We start from the raw sequence: 21678 nt of genomic DNA, 5'->3' as shown, positions 1-21678 counted from the left end.
TTTAAACGTTTAATTGATTAATCGGATTATGGCACTTTAGATTTCAGATTCTTTTAGACATGTTCTAACTAACAAAAAAATACATTCAAGATGAATAATAAAAAAAAGACAATTTATTACACAATCGGCTGCCGATTAGGTTGCAAAATAAATACCTCTTTTCCGACTGCATAGATTTGATTAAAGAATAGCTACAAATTTGTCAGGCTTTCAAAAAAAAGTAAGTAGTAAAAGTAAAAAGTCATATTTGTTGTTCTTTACCCTATATTCACGATAATAATATCAATTTGAGCGATTAGTTGCCGATTCGATTGCGATTACTAAATTAGTTGTCAACTCATTTAATAATGGATTGGATTAGGGTTAATGGACTAATGGTTGCCCCCCTGCCCACAGGGAGCGTCTCAGCAGAGCCCACGCCCTGATCCGCCTCAAGACGGCCCAGACCAGCCTCTCCACCGACAGCCTGAACAGCGGCAGCACCAGTGACGGCTACTGCGGCAGCAGAGAGCAGCCCAGGCCCTCCTCAGACGGCTACTGCGGCAGCAGAGACCAGCTCAGGCCCCCCTCAGACGGCTACTGCGGCAGCAGAGACCAGCCCAGGCCCCCCTCAGACGGCTACTGCGGCAGCAGAGACCAGCTCAGGCCCCCCTCAGACGGCTACTGCGGCAGCAGAGAGGCGCTCAGGCCCTCCTCGGCGGCGGCCAAGGCCGACCCGAGCAGAAAACGACCCAACCAACTGGACCTCAAAGTGGCCAACCAGGAGTACCTGACCGCCGGGGGGGTCCCCGGCCCGCACGACGGCAGGCAGACGACGATGGAGGTCCCGGAGAGAGACTCCGTGGACAACAACAAGGAGCCCAAGGCGGCGCTTCTTCCGGAGCTGGGAAGCGCTGATGACGACGCAGAGAAGAACCAGCAGGAGGCGCTCTTGCAGACGCCGGTCAGCGTGGTGACCAAGGTGTCCTCCGACGTCAGCATGACGTCCATCAAGCTGTCGCCCTCCTACCAGCACGTCCCGCTCATCCAGAGCGTGGCCAAGTTCGGCGTGGCCAAGACGGCCATCAACGTCCAGGCGGCCCAGGCCATGAGGAGACAGGTGTGGTAGATGTTATGTTATCATGATTGATTATGTGTGACGTTATTAGTTTTTATGAAACATCATGAATGATACGGGATAGCTTTTAAGAGTCTAGGGGCTCTATTTTGATTGTCTTAAGTACCAGCTATTATGCCTTAACTTAAAGGCTTGTCCATACTGTCTCCGACCACCAAACCTTTCATCTGAGAGTTCCGACTTTCCGACGTGCAGCTTTCTGAACTCTAATTCGGGGTAATGCTTTTCAGAAGATGCAAGTGACGTCATTTTGTAGTTGAAATGTCTCCAACTTTGGTGGTTGGAGTAGCTATTGTTTTTGTAAAGCTTATCTTGTTATGGCACAGCTTGTACTTTGAGTACAGTATAACTGTGATCCCTGAATATTGCCTCTGGGCAGAACTACTTAAACTACTACATAATAAATCATAACCACCACCATTGATCTGAATTTTTCCACACAGGCCTGGGTCCCCACCGTCATGACCGGAGGAAGCATCACCAAGTTCTCGCCCATGAGCGCCGCCGCCAGGAGCCCCACCGCCGCCGCCACCGCGGCCGCCATGGGGCCGATGGAGACGCTCCAGAAGTACTCGGTGGAGAACACGCCCATCTGCTTCTCCCGCTGCAGCTCGCTGTCCTCGCTGTCGTCGGGCGACGGCGCGCTGGACGGCCAGAGCCAGAGCGAGAACGAGCTGGAGAGCGACTCCAGTCTGGAGATCATCGAGGTGGAGGAGGGCGAGGAGGTGGCGAGGAGGGCCGAGGAGGACGAGACGCTGGAGGACCTGAGCGACAGCCAGCTGCTGGTCACCGACTCCAAGACCTTCCCCAGCAAGGAGGCCACCGAGCCCATCCAGATCCCCTGCTCCTCCAAGAGAGACAAGGTCTGCCTTTCTCTTTCAATGTCTTTATTTGAATTTTGACATTTATAACCAAGACTGCCTAATCGGGAGATAAGCGACCGTTAGGTCGCAGTGTGATTTGAGAGCAAAATGTGTAGGAGCAGTGTCCAAAAAAGTGTTTGAAAAAATAGGCCTGATGGTGGTGCTATATGGGACAGATCCATGTTGACATGAGTGTAGACATACCGTGTACCGATTTGCGTGATTTTAGGGCAAAATCTGTAGGAGTAGTGTCCAAAATGTGTTTGAAAAAAATCATCCTGAAGGTGGCGCTACATGGGACAGATCCATGTTGATGACATGAGTGTAGACCAAGTGTGTACCGATTTGCGTGATTTTAGGTCAAATTTTTTAGGAGCAGTGTCCAAAAATGTGTTTTGCAAGAATCGGCCTCATGGTGGTGCTAGAAGAGGGTTACGTGAGAATTGATGGAGGTTGTGGTTTGGCAGGCAAGGAGTGTGTGTGCAAAATATGGCATGGTTGCGGAGATATGAGCAGGGCAAACGTGTGAAGGACTGACGGACAGCTGGTCGAGATTTTGATAGTACTGTACACATAACAAGGACATACCTAGGACAAACACATAACAGTGCCAAGACATAAATAAATAAATTACAACAAGACAAAATAAACAACAAGCCAGCATCCAACAGTTGTTTCAGCATTTACATTTAGGACTGTGACTCAATAAAACATTAAAATAAATAAACATTCCAATCAGAGGATTTGTTATTAACCAATCGAAGTCGACCGCATGTCCAATCGCATGTAAACACTAGACATGCATTGGCATGAGCAAGAAAGGCTCCACAGCGAAAAAAACAAGCCAGATCTTTTTATTTTTTTTATCGTGTCAATTCTTCATTTAATCAAAATCAATCAGTCAAAGTCCCAGCCCTATTTACAATAGAGAATAAGTCGTAGTAGTCATGTCTACTCCCATACTGTCCTCCTGTATTCATCGTTCCTTGCCTGGCTCCAGCCAGTAGACCCGCCCACTCTCTGAGTGGACTGCTTCTCTTGGTCTGGTGTTGCATAATGGACCTCTACCTGCTCTGGTCTGAGGCAAGACCAGCCAATGAGAGTCAGAGCCTCAGAGGAGGGGGTGGGTCTAACTTTTGAAAATCAACAGAAACAGTGGAGGGAGGGGGAGCTCAGCCAAAGCTCTTAATTGCTCCCTTTGAACTTCAAAGGGGGGTTGTGCACACCTCGTTAGCATCAAAGACAACGACCTGTTTGATGCCTGTCATAGAGGGGGGGGGGGGGGGAGGGGGGAATGTTTTTGTGTACACACAAGTCAACCACAACCCCTCCCACCAGATCTCTTGTGATTGGGAATTTCAAATTTCAAATCCTCTCCCCTTTGAAATCTCTTGTCAATGGGACAATGTCAGACTCAAGCTCTAGCGCTGAGTCTGAAATCAGGCTATATCGTTCCCATACAAATTTTTCCATTCTTCTCTCAAGGTGTTCCTGAGGGGGGCGTCGCCTGCCGTGCCCGAGGACCGCTCCCCGTCCAGCTCCTCGGAGAACTACGTCCACGAGACGCCGCTGGTCATGTCGCGCTGCAGCTCCGTCAGCTCCCTGGGGAGCTTCGAGGCTCCGTCCATCGCCAGCTCCGTCCAGAGCGACCCGTGCAGCGAGATGATGGACGGCACCATCAGCCCCAGCGACCTCCCCGACAGCCCCGGGCAGACCATGCCTCCCAGCCGCAGCAAGACGCCCTGCTGCATGGAGCCCAACGGCGCCGCCCTGGAGCCCCAGAGCAGTGCCGCCGCCATGGCCGCCACGGCGGGGCAGTGGGAGACCAACCTGCGCAAGTTCATGGAGATCGCGGACTTCAAGGAGAGGTTCAACCTCCCCCAGGACCTGGACACCATGATCTACTTCACCGTGGAGAAGCCCACGGAGAACTTCTCCTGCGCCTCCAGCCTGAGCGCGCTGCCTCTCCACGAGCACTACATCCAGAAGGACGTGGAGCTCAAGCTCACGCCGCTGCTCCAGCAGAGCGACAGGAACCCGGAGGAGGAGGAGGGGGAGGAGCGGGCGACGGACCACGGCGAGAGGTACAGCGAGGGCAACTCTGACGACGACATCGAGATCCTCAAGGAGTGCATCAACTCGGCCATGCCCTCCAAGTTCAGGAAGGTGAGGCCTTCGCTCGTGACCAACATTCCGTCCCACCTCCTGAGCGCCCAGAGCGGTAAACCCATACAGCTCCCGGTGTACATGATGCTGCCCAACGGCGGAACCCAAATAGTCCCCGGGAGGAAGTTCATCATACCGCAGAAGGAGTTCCATTTCGACGACTCGTCCTTCACGGATTCCGCGGAGGGCACTCCCGTCAACTTCTCCAGCACGACGTCGCTGAGCGACGAGACGCTTCAGTACCCCGTGAAGGAGAAAGGAGGGGCGAAAGACTGGCGAGCCAGAAACGCCAACAAGCCAACAGACGTGGACGACGACGAGGCCAAGAGGATCGAAGACCTCAGGATCTTCTCTCACTTCCACAAACCCGTCAGGATGACGACGAGCTGCCAGCCGACGGGTCGAACCACCAAACACGTGATCCCTACTCAACGAGTGCTGATGCAGAGCAAAGAGGTGGCCGACAGAGTGGCCAGCCAACGGCACCGCGAACAGTCGCCCGGCCACCAGAGGCAGAGGAGGGAAGTCGCTGCGAGGAAACTGGAGCTGCCTGTGATTAAGCAAGAAGGAGCACCGAACAACGGATCGCTGCAAGGGAACAGAATCTTTCAACCAATGCAACATCAGTCGCCCACCGAGGAAGAGATCTACTGCTTCTACGACGACCAAAAGGAAAAACGAGCTGGAAGGAAGCAGATGAGAGAGGCCAGCAGAAACACGCTCTCCCGCAGCATGACTAACATCGGCAGGATGGATAATTCCCAACCCAAGGCCAAAGGCTTCCATCGCATCAAACAGAACCTGATCAAATCCGATGCGCCGACGTGTTACTCGCTCAGCACCTCCCTCAGCTCCCTGAGCGACGCCGAGTTCGACGACCACAAATCGGCCACGCAGCAGATGTGGGCCAAAAACAGACACAACAAGAGCCACGGCCCGCCGCCTCAGCAGCAGCAGGCCAAGCCCGTCCACATCCAGTACGAGGAGCAGAGCTCGCCCAGCTCGGTGAGCATGGACTCCGAAGACGACCTACTGCAGAGGTGCATCACGTCCGCCATGCCCAAGCACAGCCGGAAGAAGGTCCCCGCCAGGAAGAAGAAAGCCGACAAGGCCCAGAAGCAGAAGAAGAACTCGCAGAAGAGCTCGGACGGATGGAACGTGGACCAAGGGTTCGACAGCGACGACGCGGCGTCCGACAAGGACTCGGACCTCAACAGCGTGGAGTGGAGGGCCATACAGGAAGGGGCCAACTCCGTGGTCACGGAGCTCCAAGCGTCCAAGTCTCAGGAGCCGTCCTCGGAGGAGACGGAGTCCGTCCTCTCCTTCATGTCCACGTCCAGCTTCACGCCCAAAGAGAGGAAGTTCGCCAAAGACAAGAAGGCAAACAAACCCTTGGACTTCGACAAGCGCAAGCCGGTCCCCAACCTGCCGGTGGTCTTCAGGGGCAGGACGGTCACTTACACGCCCAAGAAGGAGACCACCAACCTGTCGCAGAGACCGCCCAAGAAAACCGGTTCCCCGAAGAACCCGGAGCTCGCGCAGCACCGGTCAAAGAGTCTCCACCGCCTGAGTCGACCTCAGGACATGGAACTGTCTCTGCCCAAGAGGAGCTCCACTCCTCCTCCCAGGATCCCAAAAAGCTCCTCCTCTGGATCCTCCCAGAGCTCCACGCCTTCTAAACAGTCCCAGAGGAGGATCTGTTCCCCGACTCGGAGTAGAAACATTCCCAAGAAGAGCCCCACGCCGTCCAGCAGCCCGCCTGCCAGCAGCCCACCGGAGCGAAAGGGACGCTCTCCGGTCATGAGCCAGAGTCCCCGGTCCCCCGTGAAGACTCAGAAGTCGCCGGTCCGAATCCCGTTCATGCAGACCTCGGCACGGCAGCCCAGGACCCTGTCTCCCCTGGTGACCAACCAACCCACCAGCGTCAGCGTCCGGCAGACCGCCCAGGTGGTCGTCGGGAAGCGGATGGTTCCGACCAACCGCTTCGACCTGGTCCGGATGACCTCGGTCCACTCCAGCAGCAGCAGCGGCGAGTCGGACCGCAACGGCTTCCTGAGACAGCTGACCTTCATCAAGGAGTCCAAGAGCATGATGGGCAGGCGCGGCGACAGCCCCGGGCGCCCCGGGGCGACGGGGGGCCCCGGGGGGCAGCGCGGCTCGCCCCGCAGAGTCCCGCCTCCGCCGGCCGCCGCCGTCTTCCTCTGCTCGTCCCGCTGCCAGGAGCTGAAGGCCGCCGTGCAGGGGCCCCGCAAGGTCATGCAGGCCAAGGGCCCCCCGGGGGGACAGCGGGGGGCCTCTGTGCAGCCGCAGGGCAGACCTCCACAGCCACAGAGCAGACCTCCACAGCCGCAGGGCAGAGGCCAGGACCCAGGGCTGCAGAAGCAGACCTCCACCCTGGCCAGGGCCAGCTCCAGCGAGCGGGACCTCTCCTCCAGGCGACCGGCCAGGAGAACCAGCTCTGAAAGCCCTTGCAGGTAAGCACTTATGCACTGTAAAGCTTCCTAGTTCGTTTTAATGTATTGTCCTTTTATATTGTGTTTTCCTTTTTCCTCTTTCCTGTAGCCTGAATAGGTATTTCCATTTAAGGAGACAGGTGTTTTATCTTTTTAACTTTTAATGAATTCAAATGTCCAGTCTTGTTCATGTTGGCTTCAGCACTTGAACCTCAGCATCCCTATTCTGGGGGGAACATTCAGCCAAAGAAATAGCAGATCTAAAAAAACTCTCTTCGGCGAAGAGATTTGCAGAGTTCACGTCCCTTTTACTAAACATAGACTAATTGGCGGTTAATGTGTAGAACATTGCATTGTCTTGTTGTTGAAGTGCTGATCTCCACATCATGTTGTTCACCAGGGTGGCTCAGAGGGGCGGTGGGGGCAGCGGCATGGTGGCGGGCAGCAGGGCAGCGGCTGCCAGGCAGCAGCGCCAGCAGCAGCAGCAGGACTTCAAGCGCCACGCCTCCTCGCCCAGCATCAACGTGCTGAGCAGGGTGACCAGCCGCTCCTCGCTGCGATCCTCCTCCTCAGACTCCAGCGGACGAGCCAAGAGCGAGGACGACACCAAGAAGGTGAGTCGCAGCGTGGAGTTGTGAGTTTCATTAAATCCTTCGGCAGTGAGTTTCACAGTCAGTTGTAAGATTCTACTGATGACTTTTGAAAGCCTTGTAAGCAATGTTCCCTCTAAGCTGTGCGCATGCGTGCCCGCGCACTACTCAGGACCCTGTCGCGCACGACAAATCTTTGTAGCGCAGGGCAGATTTAACGCTGATAGATTTGTGAAACGTAGTTGATTATTTTGTGGTACTCAGTCTCTGTCTGCCTGCATATGCTTAACATAGACAGCGCTAGGTCTCTCTCTCTCTCTCTCTCTCTCTCTCGGTCTTTCGTTGTCTCCCCCCTCTCGCCTAATTCTCTCCCTCTCGCTGTCTCTCGACTCGATTCTCGCTGGCCTCCTCCGCCCCCCCCCCTCTCTCTCTCTATCTCTCTCACACACGCACGCACGCACGTGTGGTAAACAGAGACTTCTTTGGACTACTTTATTGTTTTATTGCCGTCATAAAACTTTCTCACATCTTCTATGTGTGCATTAACGTTAGCAACAGCGTGGCTGTAGGGCAGGCTACCAAAACGGGTGCACCACAAAACAAACGCATGTGCTTTGCTTTGCGTATCAGAAGCTCAAAGGACCATGGTTGGTAATGTGCAGTTTCATAAAGATGTCCCCCGCCTGTGCACAGCAGAGATTAGACCTACAGTATACACACTACTCCTCCATCCAGCTTCCAGGTATGAACTATATAAACTGCAATGTTTCTCTGGAGCTGACGAGCTTGGCGTCTCTCCTTCACGACGAGTTAACAAAAATAACTCCAGTCCTGTAATGCATTGGTCTCAAAGTGGGTCCGGGGACCCCCGGGGATCTTGAGGTAGTTCCAGGGGTCCCCAGCAAAAGTTAGGAACCAAATGGACCCTTATGTAACTCAGAGTGTACACATGGAACCACACACTCAGAGTTAAATTAACTTGATTTTATAACAAATATAAATTGGGGTCTCATTGATAGAAATGCCATTAAATGGAGGTCCATAGCCTAATGCATGTCAAATAAGGGGTCTTTGACATTAAAAAGGGAATCTCTGCTAAAGCCATACAAATATTATCTTATGGGGGTCCCTGGGAATATTTTTTCAAATGGGGGTCCCTCGGCTGATAAGTGTTAACTCATTGAGTGCCTATCCCGAATATGTTCGGGATATATTATCGCATACCAGAGTGCCTATCCCGAACATGTTCGGGATATTAAAAAAAAAAAAAAAAAAAAAAAAAAATTTACCCCATCAAATCTAGTGAACATGATTTCAATCGCGATTTTGCATGTTCCACCCACCCCCATACAACCCCATCTAACATACAGGGCAGCCATGTTTGTTTACATAACATGTAAAACATAATGGCGATTATCTCAAGAATGCCTGAACGGATTTCCAATCGGATTTTTTTGTTTGAAAGCTGTGAACAAACTGCACAAATCCACTTCAATGCAATCCAGGATTGCATTGGATTTTTTAGAGCTCATTCTTCTCTGTTTTTTTCCCATGCATGAGGTGTGCAAGGTTTAATCATGGCTAAGTTGACGAAAATAAGGCTTCTAAAATGCTTGGTAACCAATAGCTAACTTCAAGCTAACTTCATCCTCTTCCTGTACATGCACAAAGGAAAGTGTTCAGGCAAGTCATGGCTGCAGGGCTTCTGCATATACCAGCATATCTCTATGGGATTTTCTATGGCCACTGGGCGCCCTCTAGTGGTGAACGGGGTGGCACTCAAAGAGTTAATTTGTGGGTCCTTGACATGAAAATGTTTGAGATCCAGCCATAGAGCTGTAAGGTTATGGGCTATAGCTTAGGTCATATTATATGATTTAATTTTTTGGGAAAGCAATCTACATGGTCAAAAGCCAGTGTTTATTTAATTGAGTGTGAAAATGGTAGGCCTATACCAAATTTTCGCATGCATGCTTATTGGCACTTTGGCACATAGGCTACACATAATGCTTTGGACTGTATTTTATTCATAATAATGACACTTCTTAGTTAGCGATGGCTATACCTTCTTTAGACGTGTCAATGTCAATATGTCAATGTATTGTTATTTTGTAGACTCATATTTAGGCCCATTGTTTGTATTGTATTTACACAACATGTTGTCAACATGTGTATATACTATATAAGATAGATAGAGATACCTTTATTATCCCAAGGGGGAAAATCAGTCTGTAGGCCTAATACTGAACCAGTAAGACTCCCTAATCGGGAGATAAGCGACCGTAGGTCGCTTATCTCCACAAATAGGGCAAAAATTTGTTTTTCCAAAATCTTCCTGATCCATGGTGATGGGATGAGTGTAGACATACTGTGTAGCGATTTGCGTGATTTTAGGGCAAAAACTGTAGGAGCAGTGTCCAAAAATGTGTTTTAAAAATCGGCCTCATGGTGGCGCTAGAAGAGGGCCATGTGAGAAATGAGGGGTGGGGTGTCCGCGTTGCCTTGGCGGACGAATAGGTACCGGCCCCGGCTCTCCCGGACCCTCCTAGCCCGAGTTACGGCATTTTATGTGAGCTGCAGTGGAGGGGGTCCTCCACTGGGGGCGCCACCACTTTTGCATCCGTTCTGGAGCACCAGGAGTCGGTGGTCCCCGGGAATTCCCCGTGAGCAGCCCCGTTGGGGTGGTCATTTGGTCATTTTTGCACATTTGGTAATTTTTTACATCTGGGGGTCCCCCAGGGACCTGGGGGTCCCTGGAGCTCCGGGGGTCCTCGGAGGTTGTAGTTTGGCAGCCAAGGAGCGTGTGTGCAAAATTTGGCATGGATCGGGGCAACGGTTGCGGAGATATGAGCAGGGCAATAGTGTGACGTGTGAGGTGTGACAGACAGACGGACAGACTGACTCACTCACAGTTTGTGGAGGTTTTGATAGTAAGTGCGACCTACGGTCGCAATAATAATGGATATAAAACCCTTTTCCCCCCGTCTTTTTAAATTTAACAGTCCTATAGTAGCCTACAGTTTCTTAACAGCAGTCGAACCGCTATTACTTATTCTGTAATTAAATTTGAATAAGCCATAACTTGACATGACTTGACGCACTGACGTAGTAGGCTATACCTACTATATATCGTGCACTCGACGTATGTTGCTCATCAGTGCTCACGTTGTGCTCAGAAGGTTGGAGTGTTTGCTCAGACCGAAGAGAAATTAGAGGGAACATTGCTTGCAAGGCCTGGCTCCCAGCTACATCTGGGATATTGTCGCTGCTGATATCCAAATCAGAAAGGCGTTGGTGAAGCACTTTGTAAACGTTTTCCTTGTTGTTTTGTCCTCTAAGAAGAAGGGCCAGAGGAGTGGCTCCAGGGTCACCTGGAGGAGGATCAAGGACGAGGACGTGCCTCAGATCCTGAGGAGCACCCTGCCAGAGAGCGCCCTGCCCCTGGCTCCTTCCCCCGAGGCCGACGAGGACAGGTACGGCTCCTCCATACCTCCAAAACCTGATCAACCCCTAGTTACTACCCCACCCATTCACTCAGATCACCTCCATACCTCCAAAACCTGATCAACCCCTACAACCCCACCCATTCACTCAGATCACCTTCATACCTCCAAAGCCTGATCAACCCCTACAACCCCACCCCTTCACTCAGATCACCTCCATACCTCCTAAACCTGATCAACCCCTACAACCCCACCCCTTCACTCAGATCAGCCAACACAGGGATGCTGACAGAACCCTGGCTAAAAACCCCAGGACAAAATTCCACTTGCCCTAGACAATTTGCCCTCCTGGCCCATAAACTGTGGAATAAACTCCCTGTTGCACTTAGAACTACAGACTCACTCCCTAGCTCATTAGAACTACAGACTCACTCCCTAGACTCCACCTATGCCCATAGCACTTACCATGGCATTCACCTACCCCAACGACCATACATGGAAGCTAGATAGCTTTTCTTTTTTTTTAATATAAAGCTTTTTTGTTCGGTCTACCTATGTTATTTTTCTCTAAATTGATATTTCTATGCATTTGATGTATTGATGTTGATGTATTGATGTATTACCCACACACTCTCTGAGCGGACTGGTTCTCTTGGTCTGGTGTTGTCATATGACGCTTAACTTGATATGGTATCTTGACGCACCAGCCAATGAAATCAATGCAAGACGGAGGAGGTGGTGGGTCTAACTTTTGAAAATCAACAGAAACAGTGGAGGGGGGAGCTCAGCCAAAGCTCGTAATTGCTCCCTTTGAACTTCAAAGGGGGGTTGTGCACACCTCGTTAGCATCAAAGACAACGACCTGTTTGATGCCTGTCATAGAGGGGAGGGGGAGGGGGGAATGTTTTTGTGTACACACAAGTCAAACACAACCCCTCCCACCAGATCTCTTGTGATTAGGAATTTCTAATTTAAAATCCCCTCCCCTTTGAAATCTCTTGTCAGACTCAAGCTCAGCGCAGTCTGAAGGGTTAGTATTACCTTGCTTATTGTAAGTCACTCTGGATTAAGAGCGTCTGCTAAATTGTACATTGTAATTTTACATTGTAATTGTACATTGCACAGAGCCCTGCCAGAGAGCGCTCTTCCCCTGGCTCCTCCCCCGGAGGCCCACGAGGACCGCCCCCAACCTGCAAAGCCAGCGCCCCCTCTGGGGAAGAAGCTGCCCACCATCGTGATCGCTTCGCGGAAGACGAGCGACGCCACCGTGCAGACGGAGGATCCGGAGTGCGACGACAAGACCACCAACTCCAGCACGTCTCCGGACCCCATCGTCACCTCGTCTGAGGAGGAGGCGACGGCGGCCAAACTACTCCTGCTCAGGAAGATCGGCGCCCCCTCTGGGTAAACTAATATAAACTAAAACCATAGCTAAATATACGGAACATTTTCTGTTCTCTTTGGCATGCAGCAAAGATATAAACCAGGCATTACAACACCATCAAGGCCCGCCAACATCCAAATGACAAAATATAAATTTAAATCAAAATTTGCTGTGAAAATTAACACTTATTTTGATAAATCTATGGGTTGGATTTCATTTACGGTTGTTTCTTTGAGTATATATGTTACAGTACGTTTGGGTAACTCAGTACGTTCATTGTAAGAGCGCTTGTTTTGTCGTTCACCACCAGATGGCGACGACAGCCATTCACTAGTGAAGGCGCTGACGTCACTCGTTTGCGACTCTCTTTCTTTATTTACTAGCCTAGTTCGGCAGTGTTTAGCCATTAGCTTACTATGAGCTAGGGAGCGCTCCATTGTAGTCACTTGGACAGGGCGTTTATCGTGGGCTTGCACAGGCCTTACGGCCTGGGCATAAATATAACGATTGCATTCACCACGGCTTCGTAACTCGCGCGGCGCTCCGCCGGCCGCGCGGCCCTGGCCCGCTCTTCGCGACCACTCGCGCCTGCGGCGCTCGGGGGCGAAGAGCAGGACCAAGGTCCGCTGGCCTTCGCGCCGCTTGCAATGTCGTGGACAATCGAGCGGCTCCGCCTGGAGGACGTTGTTGTGGCTAAAAGCGACCGCTTGTTCCGCCCCGTGCCGCACGACGAGTGCTCCGTTTCTCGACCGTACTGTTTCTCTATCAAACCGTGACATATACACTAGGTCAACTGGTTCTCACATTTTTTTTGCAGTAGCCTACCCCCCTTACCAAACCGATTTGGTAAGGGACTACAGCATTTTGCTTATAAGATTTACACCAAAAGTCCAGTTCCAATGCCAATATGTGTCCCCTCATTGTGTTCTCAGACACTCAGTCGGCAGTAATGGATCTCTACAATAGAGCTAAATGCATTCGATTTTATTTTTGGGGTTTTTTCGTTTCTAGCCATAATAAAACAGTTTGAATGTTGTAGGAGGTTTTTATAACAAGAGATAGGCGTTTTAGGTTCACTAAATGGTTAAAATTAAATCTTAAACATGGCTCTGTTTAAGACATTTTCCGTGGTTGTTTGGGGGTGTAACATTCTTCCACGTATTTAAATAGAGTGCTTGCGATTGGTCTGGCCTATTGTTCTCCCTCCTGGCTGAGCACCGCCGCAGCACCGCCCATAAGCACACGTGTTTCTAACAGTAAACACAACAATATCAATGTATCTTCTTAATGGCTAAGTTTGCTACTCACTTTGTGTCAGCACGCTTGCTATAATGCGTTGAATCATGTACCAGGAACACAACAGGACAGCTGCCTGTCTCCACAGTGGCTATCACTCAGATCGAAAAAGTGAGAAGTTTTAGCGTGGTGAAAAGAGTTGATCTGCAAGCTCACAACATGTTGCAAATGCGACGTGTTGTGAGCTTATAGATCAGCTAGTTTCAGAATGCATTGCAACACGTTGTACGACGAAGTGAAAGTCCGGCTTGACTGCGGAGTTGAGTCGCTTTTTTGCAAGGAGCGTTTCTCTTTCTTTCTTTTTCTCTCTCCCCATCCCCCTCTCTCTCTCTTTCTTTGTCAAGACTCGGTGGTTCAATCTAGCATAGAAGGATCCGGGGATCAATTGGTTTATAATCAGCGTCAGATTAAGTTTATTTGCATGCACCGTTTCACATGACCACTGAGCTCCCTCTTTCTGTCTCATTCATGTTACAAAACCTGTCGCGTCGCTACCTTCTCTTTGAGAGAGAGAGAGAGAGATGACGGGTGAATTACTGATGACTGGTAAAGTGAGCATTGCTTTGTATGGAGAGAAAGAGAGAGAGGGGGGGGAAGAGTGACTGGTAAAGTGACCATCGCTTTGTATGGAGAGAGAGAGAGAGAGAGAGAGAGAGAGAGAGAGAGAGAGAGAGAGAGAGAGAGAGAGAGAGAGAGAATCGCGTCTTTGGGCAAAGAAATAAGAGAGTAGTGGTGGGAAAAGTACTCAGATCTTTACTCAAGTAAAAGTATCAATACTATAATGCAGAAATATTCAGAATTTACTTGATTAAAAGTATACAAGTATTTCCATCAACATGTACTTAAAGTAAACATAGAAAAAAGTAGGCCTACTCATGAAGTAGGCATCTTTCATTATTAATTTCATGTTTTCAAAATGTAGGCTATAAAATAATACTTTGAAAATAGCAGATCTACAAGCTCACAGCGTAGTGGAGTAAAAATATTAGAAACTGGAAATAAACTGTACAAAACAAACTGTGGGGTCTCCAAATTATATTTTGGGGTCCCCAGATGTTTAGCTTAATGTCATTGTATTTGTTTATTTTGGGGGTCACAGTCTAAAAAGGTTTGAGAACCCCTGCTTTAAATACCATTCATGAGTTATGAGTATTATTAGATCTACTGGCTTGAAGGTCTGTCTTAATGTGAAATGTGTTTTAAATATTGACAGACAGTTGACAGCTAGTGGGGGAGTGGTTTGGGGAGTGGTTAGAGGTGGGGTTAACTACTATGTCACTCCCATTTTCTGGGACCTGAAAAGGTGTTAAAATAGAGAAACCTTTCAAGGGCATTTTCTTTGCTTTGGTGTTTCTGAACCAACAAGTTTCAAATGACCGTATCTTCTAATTTCTAATAATGATACATCATATGAAAGCTTAGATTCTGTACTTTCGGAAAATGTGAAAAGTAGAAAAACGACCATGGCCCCGTTGTGTCTGAAAACGCCACGAGCGGTCACATATGTTCAAAATAAAGCGGCATAATGGTAAATAAACATTGCTTTCCATTCAGTAACAGTTGTACTAGTCAAGGTATTGATGTAATTTGGTTTAACAATTTACTGGTGAGAAGGTTCACACAAAGACTGTCAATGCTTTGTCGTTACCCATAACAGTAAAATACCTATTCCCATTTTCTCCTGTACCCCCCGCAGTACCCCCATGTACCCCTAGGGGTACATGTACCCTCATTTGAGAAACACTGCACTAGGTTATTTTTCATATTATGTAATTGATGTTTCTGTATTCCAAAGTTCATTTCCAAAAAGAAACACTAAACTAAATCATCACAATCATTTGTCCGACAACTTAAACTAAAATGTCACTGTCTTTACAGGAACCCGCACGACGGAGGAGACGCCGACGCCTCGACGAGGAGCTACGCTGCCGCGTCGACCACCACCACCACCACCACCACCTCCACCTCCACCTCCACCTCCAACTCCGAGAGCCAGACGGGCGGTGGTGGAGGAGGAGCGGTGACATTCCGCCAGGGCGGGTCGCCCAGCAAGGCGGCCAGGGTCACTCCCTTCAACTACACCCCCAGCCCCATGGCAACAACCTGCTGCCTGCAGGAAGCCCAGGCCCACAGCCAGAGCCAGAGCCAGGCCGTCAGCCAGAAGACGCTGGAGCAGACCGAGTCTTAAGACTGCGTCTCCGGGAAATATAAACCCCAGCTTCTCAGAGAGGACGACGTCAACGAAACCTTCCCCCGGTGCGGCTGCGGTTCTTTAAAACAATGGTAAACGATGTTAGCGTGTTGTCCCGAATCGGCACTAACACTCAGGATGTGGACCAGGAGTGTAGCGTTGTGTTAGTGACGGTTCTCATTTCTCACCCTTTCTTCTTCACTGCATTCGCGTTTAATCTCCTTGAAGCAGGAACATCTCTTCCCGCTCTCTCTCTCACCTCCGTCCACTTCCCAATCAGTAGCCTACACTAGTCGGACGAAACCGACAAAAACAAGAGGTTACACTTTTTTTAGTACGTGGTTTTGTATTTGTATATAAACCATTAGAGAAGTGGTGTGAACACACACGCAGCAAAGACCTTCGAAGCCGCCTGTGGCAGAAGATTCACCATCAACGCTAAAAAAAGAAAGAAAACTTTTTATGCAAAAACCTCAGAAGGACAAACTCAGTTACGCTGTGTTGAAAAAAAGGCACTTCTTCTTCAAATGACTGTTTGACAAGCGATCACAAAAGGACACAACATGTCACAGGAAAACCATGAAGTATTTTATACGCTCCTCCTCCTCCCTTCATAACAAGCAAACGTAACGTCTCTAAACTTGCTGCAAACGCTCTAGATCTCCAAGCTCTCTGCTCTGTGTGGAACGCCTGTAATCTCACCTGAAAGGAGGACTTCACCACTTTTAAACCCATCTTCATATAATCGGTCCTCACTAATGTTCATGATAAAATAGGGGGAAAAGAAATCTACAGTGGGTTAGGGCATTAACGACTTGTAATCTTTGCAAGTCGACTCGACTCAGTAAAAAGTTGAGTTGAAGTCGACTTTATCGTTTGGTGACGTCATCACATCACACATGACCCCCCAATTATTTTGGGGGGTCCCCAGATGATTAACGTAATGTGAAACATTGTTTTCTCACTCAACAGTAAACAAATCAACATAACGTTTAAGTGTATAGAGGGTATCTGCACATTTCTAAAGTGACAATTTAAGGACTTTGTATTACCTCTAAAATGACAAATTAAACATTGTCCAAATTGTCAAATATATAGTCAAAACTTTTTTCTGCCTCTATATTCTTTTCACAATAGAATGTTTTTTTCGACTTTCGACTTTCTCTGGTGGGAGTCGACTTGTGTAATGAAGTCGACTTGTCGACTTTTGCGTTGATGCCCTACAGTGGGTCTGTGTCTCATAGGAGGACTGTGAACAGTTCAGAAACCTGTATGGCAGTGACATCATCGATGGGGAATCCAAGCTGATAGAAATGTCAGGCTTTCTATTTCTGAGAAGTTACCGTGTTATAATGGAAGCCATTGTTCTCGAGATAATGAAAATATAAATATAAAAAATTTGAGAAAAAAGAACCAGCCTAACGATGATGTCACTGGTAGGCAGTTTTCTGAACTGCCCACAGCCCCCCCCCCCCCCCAGTGGGAAAATCGTGAAGAACCAATTATATGAAGATGAAAAGTGGTGAAGTACTCCTTTACACAGTATTGTAAATACATGCAGGTGTCCGAGAACCTTCCTCAACTTCCCTGTGGGCCAAAGAAGAAAAAAAAAAGAAAAAACAAAGAAAAAAAAAGAAAACCTAAAAAAAGCAACAAAACAAAAACCCCAAACTCTCTTCTGACCGCATGCTTATATCCACCACATGTACACTGAACTGAAGCATTGTGGGTAAGAAAGAGAGAGACACTTAAAAGGCCAGTGAAGACGCAGGAAGAATTTATGCATTTCTGGTCGTATGCTGATGATAATGTACCGTATATTTCAACAACTACAAACAACCTATAACGTATCTATCAATGTACAACTAGACAAACAACACCACCACTGGCTCTCATCCACTACAACTGCAACCACTACAAGTGAACCGTAACACAAATGTCACAGGCCGTTCTGGGATTGATTCCGTACCAATCGCTTTCGGATACGTTTTCTCTCCAGAATCTCATTTGGGTCCCGTTATACTAACTCGGAGTTCTCAGAACCTAGAATTTAAAAGAAACGTGACATAGCTGATCTACAAGCTCACAGCACACCACGAAGGCAATGTGGCGTGAGCTTGTAGATCAGATATGTACATTTTATTGAATCATGTTTGCTTTTATGAAGTACTTCCCTTTACGTTATGTTATAATGGTAACTTAAAGAAAAAGAAAAAAAAAAACTTTAAAAAACTTTGCAGAACATTTGCAGAGTTTTGGGTTCTGCAAAAGCTTCTGCTTTAATTAACCCCTTGTAGTGGAGCAGAGAGCCACATCACAACTTATAGGAGCTGTAAAATTCAGATGCTAAAAACACCATAGGACGTTATAACCTCCTTACGTCTGTGTTTGCTACTAGAATCAGGTATTGTTACGCTGTTTAAGTATTTATAAAGCAGGAAAAAACAGTGGATTGTTATACGTATGGACGGCTGTTATTCTCCTTGCACATAATTCTGTGGAAGTCTTTATGAAATAACAATTTGTTTGATATCTGCTAATAACGTGTCTTGCTGTAAAAGTAGTGATAGAATCCAAGAACTCCAAATATTAACGCCGTGATGAAAATGAATAATATCCTCTGTAGTTTCCAAGATCATTTTCCTCCATGTTATTATGTACGTATGTGCGTACGCACAGAGATCCAAGACGGTGGTTGTTCTTGACTGGGATGAGACATTTAAAGCCATTAAGGGTTGGGAATCTTTGGGATGTTTTTGGGCTGTTTTAGGGGCTGCGTTCCACAGAGAATCCTTTTCTGTTTTTTATTAGCGACGGAGCACTTTGGACATCAAGTCTGCACTGAAAGAGGAGAGCTCTTTATAGAAATGCACGGCAGGAAGGCGCTTTCTGTGGAGTGGACCCGCCCCCTTATTCTTTAAAGGGGGATGAAACCCTAGGCTGGGTATTGTAGTTCTTTTTCTGGTTCAGGGTAAAAAATAAAAAAAAAACGACATCAGGGTAAAAACATGGCAGCCTGCAAAATTAAGTATAGTAATTATAGTACTTGAGTAAATATACTTGCTGTAGTTACTTTCCACCATCCATCCAGCTATCTTCAACCGCTTATCCAGAATCGGGTTGCGGGGGTAACAGTTCCAACAGAGACTTCCAGTGTTCCCTCTCCTGAGAAACAACATCCTTTCTGGCTCCAACCAAGAATCAAGAAGGATTTATTTGACAATTACTGTCAGTAAGTACAAGCATGTTGACAGGTTATTTGATTCGCTGCAGCTGCGTTGCCTGACATATCTGTTTTTTTTTTTTTTTGTTTGGAGTTTTTAAACCTGTGAACCAACCCAGGGTTTCACGCCTCCTTTAAACAAGACAAATGTTTAATTGTGTTACTTATTTCCAAAGCATGTTTTTAGTATTAATTAGTAAAAACCTGAATTTTGGCTTTTGAATGCAAAAGTTCCAAAGTTTCTAACCTGTAAAACAAGCAGCCCCTGAACTGTTAAGTGTAAGTGTTTTGATTATGATGAAATGGATAAGAACAAAGGATGTACACTTCCATTCAATGTTTAATAAATGTGAGTTACACTCTGAAACCCCTGCACAAGGTTCCAGCTCCATGCTTGTCAAATGTTTTTAATTTTATGTTATGGACATCCATTGTGTAACTCTTAGTCCATGGGCCATACGAGTTGTCGGTATCAAATAGGTGGCAAAGGTTACCATGCATTTTATAAAAGCTCTATATCTGTAGATTATATTTTGGTATGATAGCCCTTTCTTAGACACAGCTAAATTGGTGTTATCAGCCGCTAGAGTTGGTGTCCCATTAACTTTACATTACAGGGAAAAAAAAGCAAAAAATGAATCTGCTTTAAGTAGCATATGAGGGGTCAAACTAGGGGGTTTTCATGATGCTGAATCCATTGCAAGCATCTGTTTTGCACAAAAAACATTCCTTGGGCTAAAAACTATGGTTTAGTGATGAAAAGTGATGAGTCATCACTTTTCACACTTTTGTGGGGGCTGTTTTAGCCCCAGGAATGTTTTTCGTGCGATACAGATGCTTGCAATGGATTCAGCATCATGAAAACCCCCTAGTTTGACCCCTCTTATCTATCTATAAATGTGACAAATCTCTGTCTGTCTGTCTGTCTGTGTGTATGTAATCCGCGTATCTCGAGAACCGTTCGTCCCACCGGCTTCAGATTCGGCACGCGTGTTCCCCGCCGCGGCGCGGAGTGCAGTGCCGGGCCTCGACCCGACCCGACGCGCGGTTTTCCCGAACCGGCGCGAAACGTTCGGAATCTCCTTATGCGGTGCTGATTGTTGACATCAGGCTGTTCCGGAGGAAATCGGCGCAAGCGCTGACTCATTGTGACATCACATCATAAAAGGCTCTGAGATCACGTACGCCACATGAGTCAACACAAAATGCCATGGTTACGTATTTTGATGTTCCTATATGGGCATAAAAGGACACAGGCAAATTATGGTCAAACGGCTCTTATGACAACAGGTATAATGGGGTTTGCATTAACACTTGGGGAGCCAAACTCGTTCAGGGACGAGTTGTGGCCACTAGGTGTCCCCCTGCCACAGGAAGATATCTCGTTCACAGACGAGGCAACAAACAGTTAACTTTTTGAGCCTGCAGCTGCCCTTTGAATGACCTGAGTGCATTACGTCACCCAGTCAGTGCAGGCAGCCCCTCTGGGCAAGACATCACGGAAGGACTTAACATTGCTTTAGATTCTACTTTGAAACATAAGAACGGCTTTATCTAAGAATGACATGAAAACAGCCCCATGGAAGCAGAGAGCTGATTGTTTTCACGGCGACACTTTACCGCGATTTTACCGCGATTTTTGGATTTTAGTTTCGCGAGCGTTTGTAAACAAATGGATTATCCTCCTCAATCTTCTCTGGACACGCACGTGCACACGCACGAAGCTTGCGAGGCACGTCAAAACAAAGCGTAAGTCAATGGTGGCAGCAGCAACAGCTATAAATATTATAAACCTTAGCAGCCCATGTGTTAAAGGGTGGGGCATTCATTCCCTATTTCAAATTCGGCACGCGTGTTCCCCGCCGCAGCAGGTAGTGCAGTGCCCGGCCTCGACCCGATCCGATCCGATTTTCTGGAACCAGCACGAAAGGTTCGGATTCTGATGTCTGACATCAGGGTTTTCCGGAACCGGCACTGTGTCTGCATAGATCTCCATTTATGGGCATAAAATGGATGCAGACAGACAGATAAGGATATCTCCATATATGAGCATAAATGGACACAGGCAAACAGATGGTCAAAGATCTCCATATTGGGCATAAAATGGACGCAAAAAGACAGATACAGATATCTCCATATATGGGCATAAATGGACACAGGCAAACAGATGGTCAAAACGGGTCCTATGACAACAGGACCCGTTTTTTTTAATGGGGTTTGCATTAAAGGGGGAACCAGCACTGTGTCTGCAACACAGTCGGAGGCACAGACAGATACAGAGATCTCCATAATGGGCATAAAGGGACACAGACAAACAGATACAGAGATCTCCATATATGGGCATGAAATGGATGCAGACAGACAGATACAGATATCTCCATATATGAGCCTAAATGGACACAGGCAAACAGATGGTCAATACAGGTCCTACAGAGATCTCCATATATGGGCATAAAATGGATGCAGACAGACAGATAACTCCATATATGGGCATAAATGGACACAGGCAAACAGATGGTCAAAACGGGTCCTACAGAGATCTCCATATATGGACATAAAATGGACTTAGACAGATAGATATCCCCATATATGGGCATAAATGGACACACGCAAACAGATGGTCAAAACAGATCCTATGACAACAGGCATAATGGGGTTTGCATTAAAGGGCGGGGCATTCATCCCCTATTTACATTGTTCCCTAGTGCTACTTAAAGCAGATTAATTTTTAGCTTTTTTTTCCCTGTAATGTAAAGTTAATGGGACACCAACTCTAGCGGCTGATAACACCACTTTAGCTGTGTCTAAGAAAGGGTTATCATACCAAAATATAATCTACAGATATAGAGCTTTTCAAAAATGCATGGTAACCTTTGCCACCTTTTTGATACCGACAACTCGTATGGCCCATGGACTATCTGAGAGAGTACAAATGGAACCAAAAGTGTGGTT

General features: G+C 47.8%; 1 protein-coding gene across 1 annotated transcript in view; it reads left to right on the top strand.

The window, feature by feature from the left end:
• apc2 (APC regulator of WNT signaling pathway 2) overlaps positions 1-15500 on the top strand; it is a gene marked incomplete at both ends in the record, with an annotated part of 82431 nt that extends 66931 nt beyond the window's left edge. The window contains 10 exon segments of the mRNA XM_080750355.1: positions 397-519; positions 688-1099; positions 1561-1980; positions 3466-6620; positions 7000-7213; positions 10532-10662; positions 11835-11837; positions 11839-12036; positions 13369-13423; positions 15303-15500. Of these exon segments, the coding sequence (XP_080606481.1) occupies positions 397-519; positions 688-1099; positions 1561-1980; positions 3466-6620; positions 7000-7213; positions 10532-10662; positions 11835-11837; positions 11839-12036; positions 13369-13423; positions 15303-15500 (4909 nt within the window).
• Between the last annotated feature and the right edge of the window lie 6178 nt (positions 15501-21678).

This window comes from Nannobrachium achirus, assembly GCF_963921795.1.
Source record: "Nannobrachium achirus genome assembly, chromosome: 1".
Classification (NCBI taxonomy): Eukaryota; Metazoa; Chordata; class Actinopteri; order Myctophiformes; family Myctophidae; genus Nannobrachium; species Nannobrachium achirus.
Note: the sequence above shows the minus strand (reverse complement) of the source record. Positions and strands in the feature narration are given on the sequence as shown.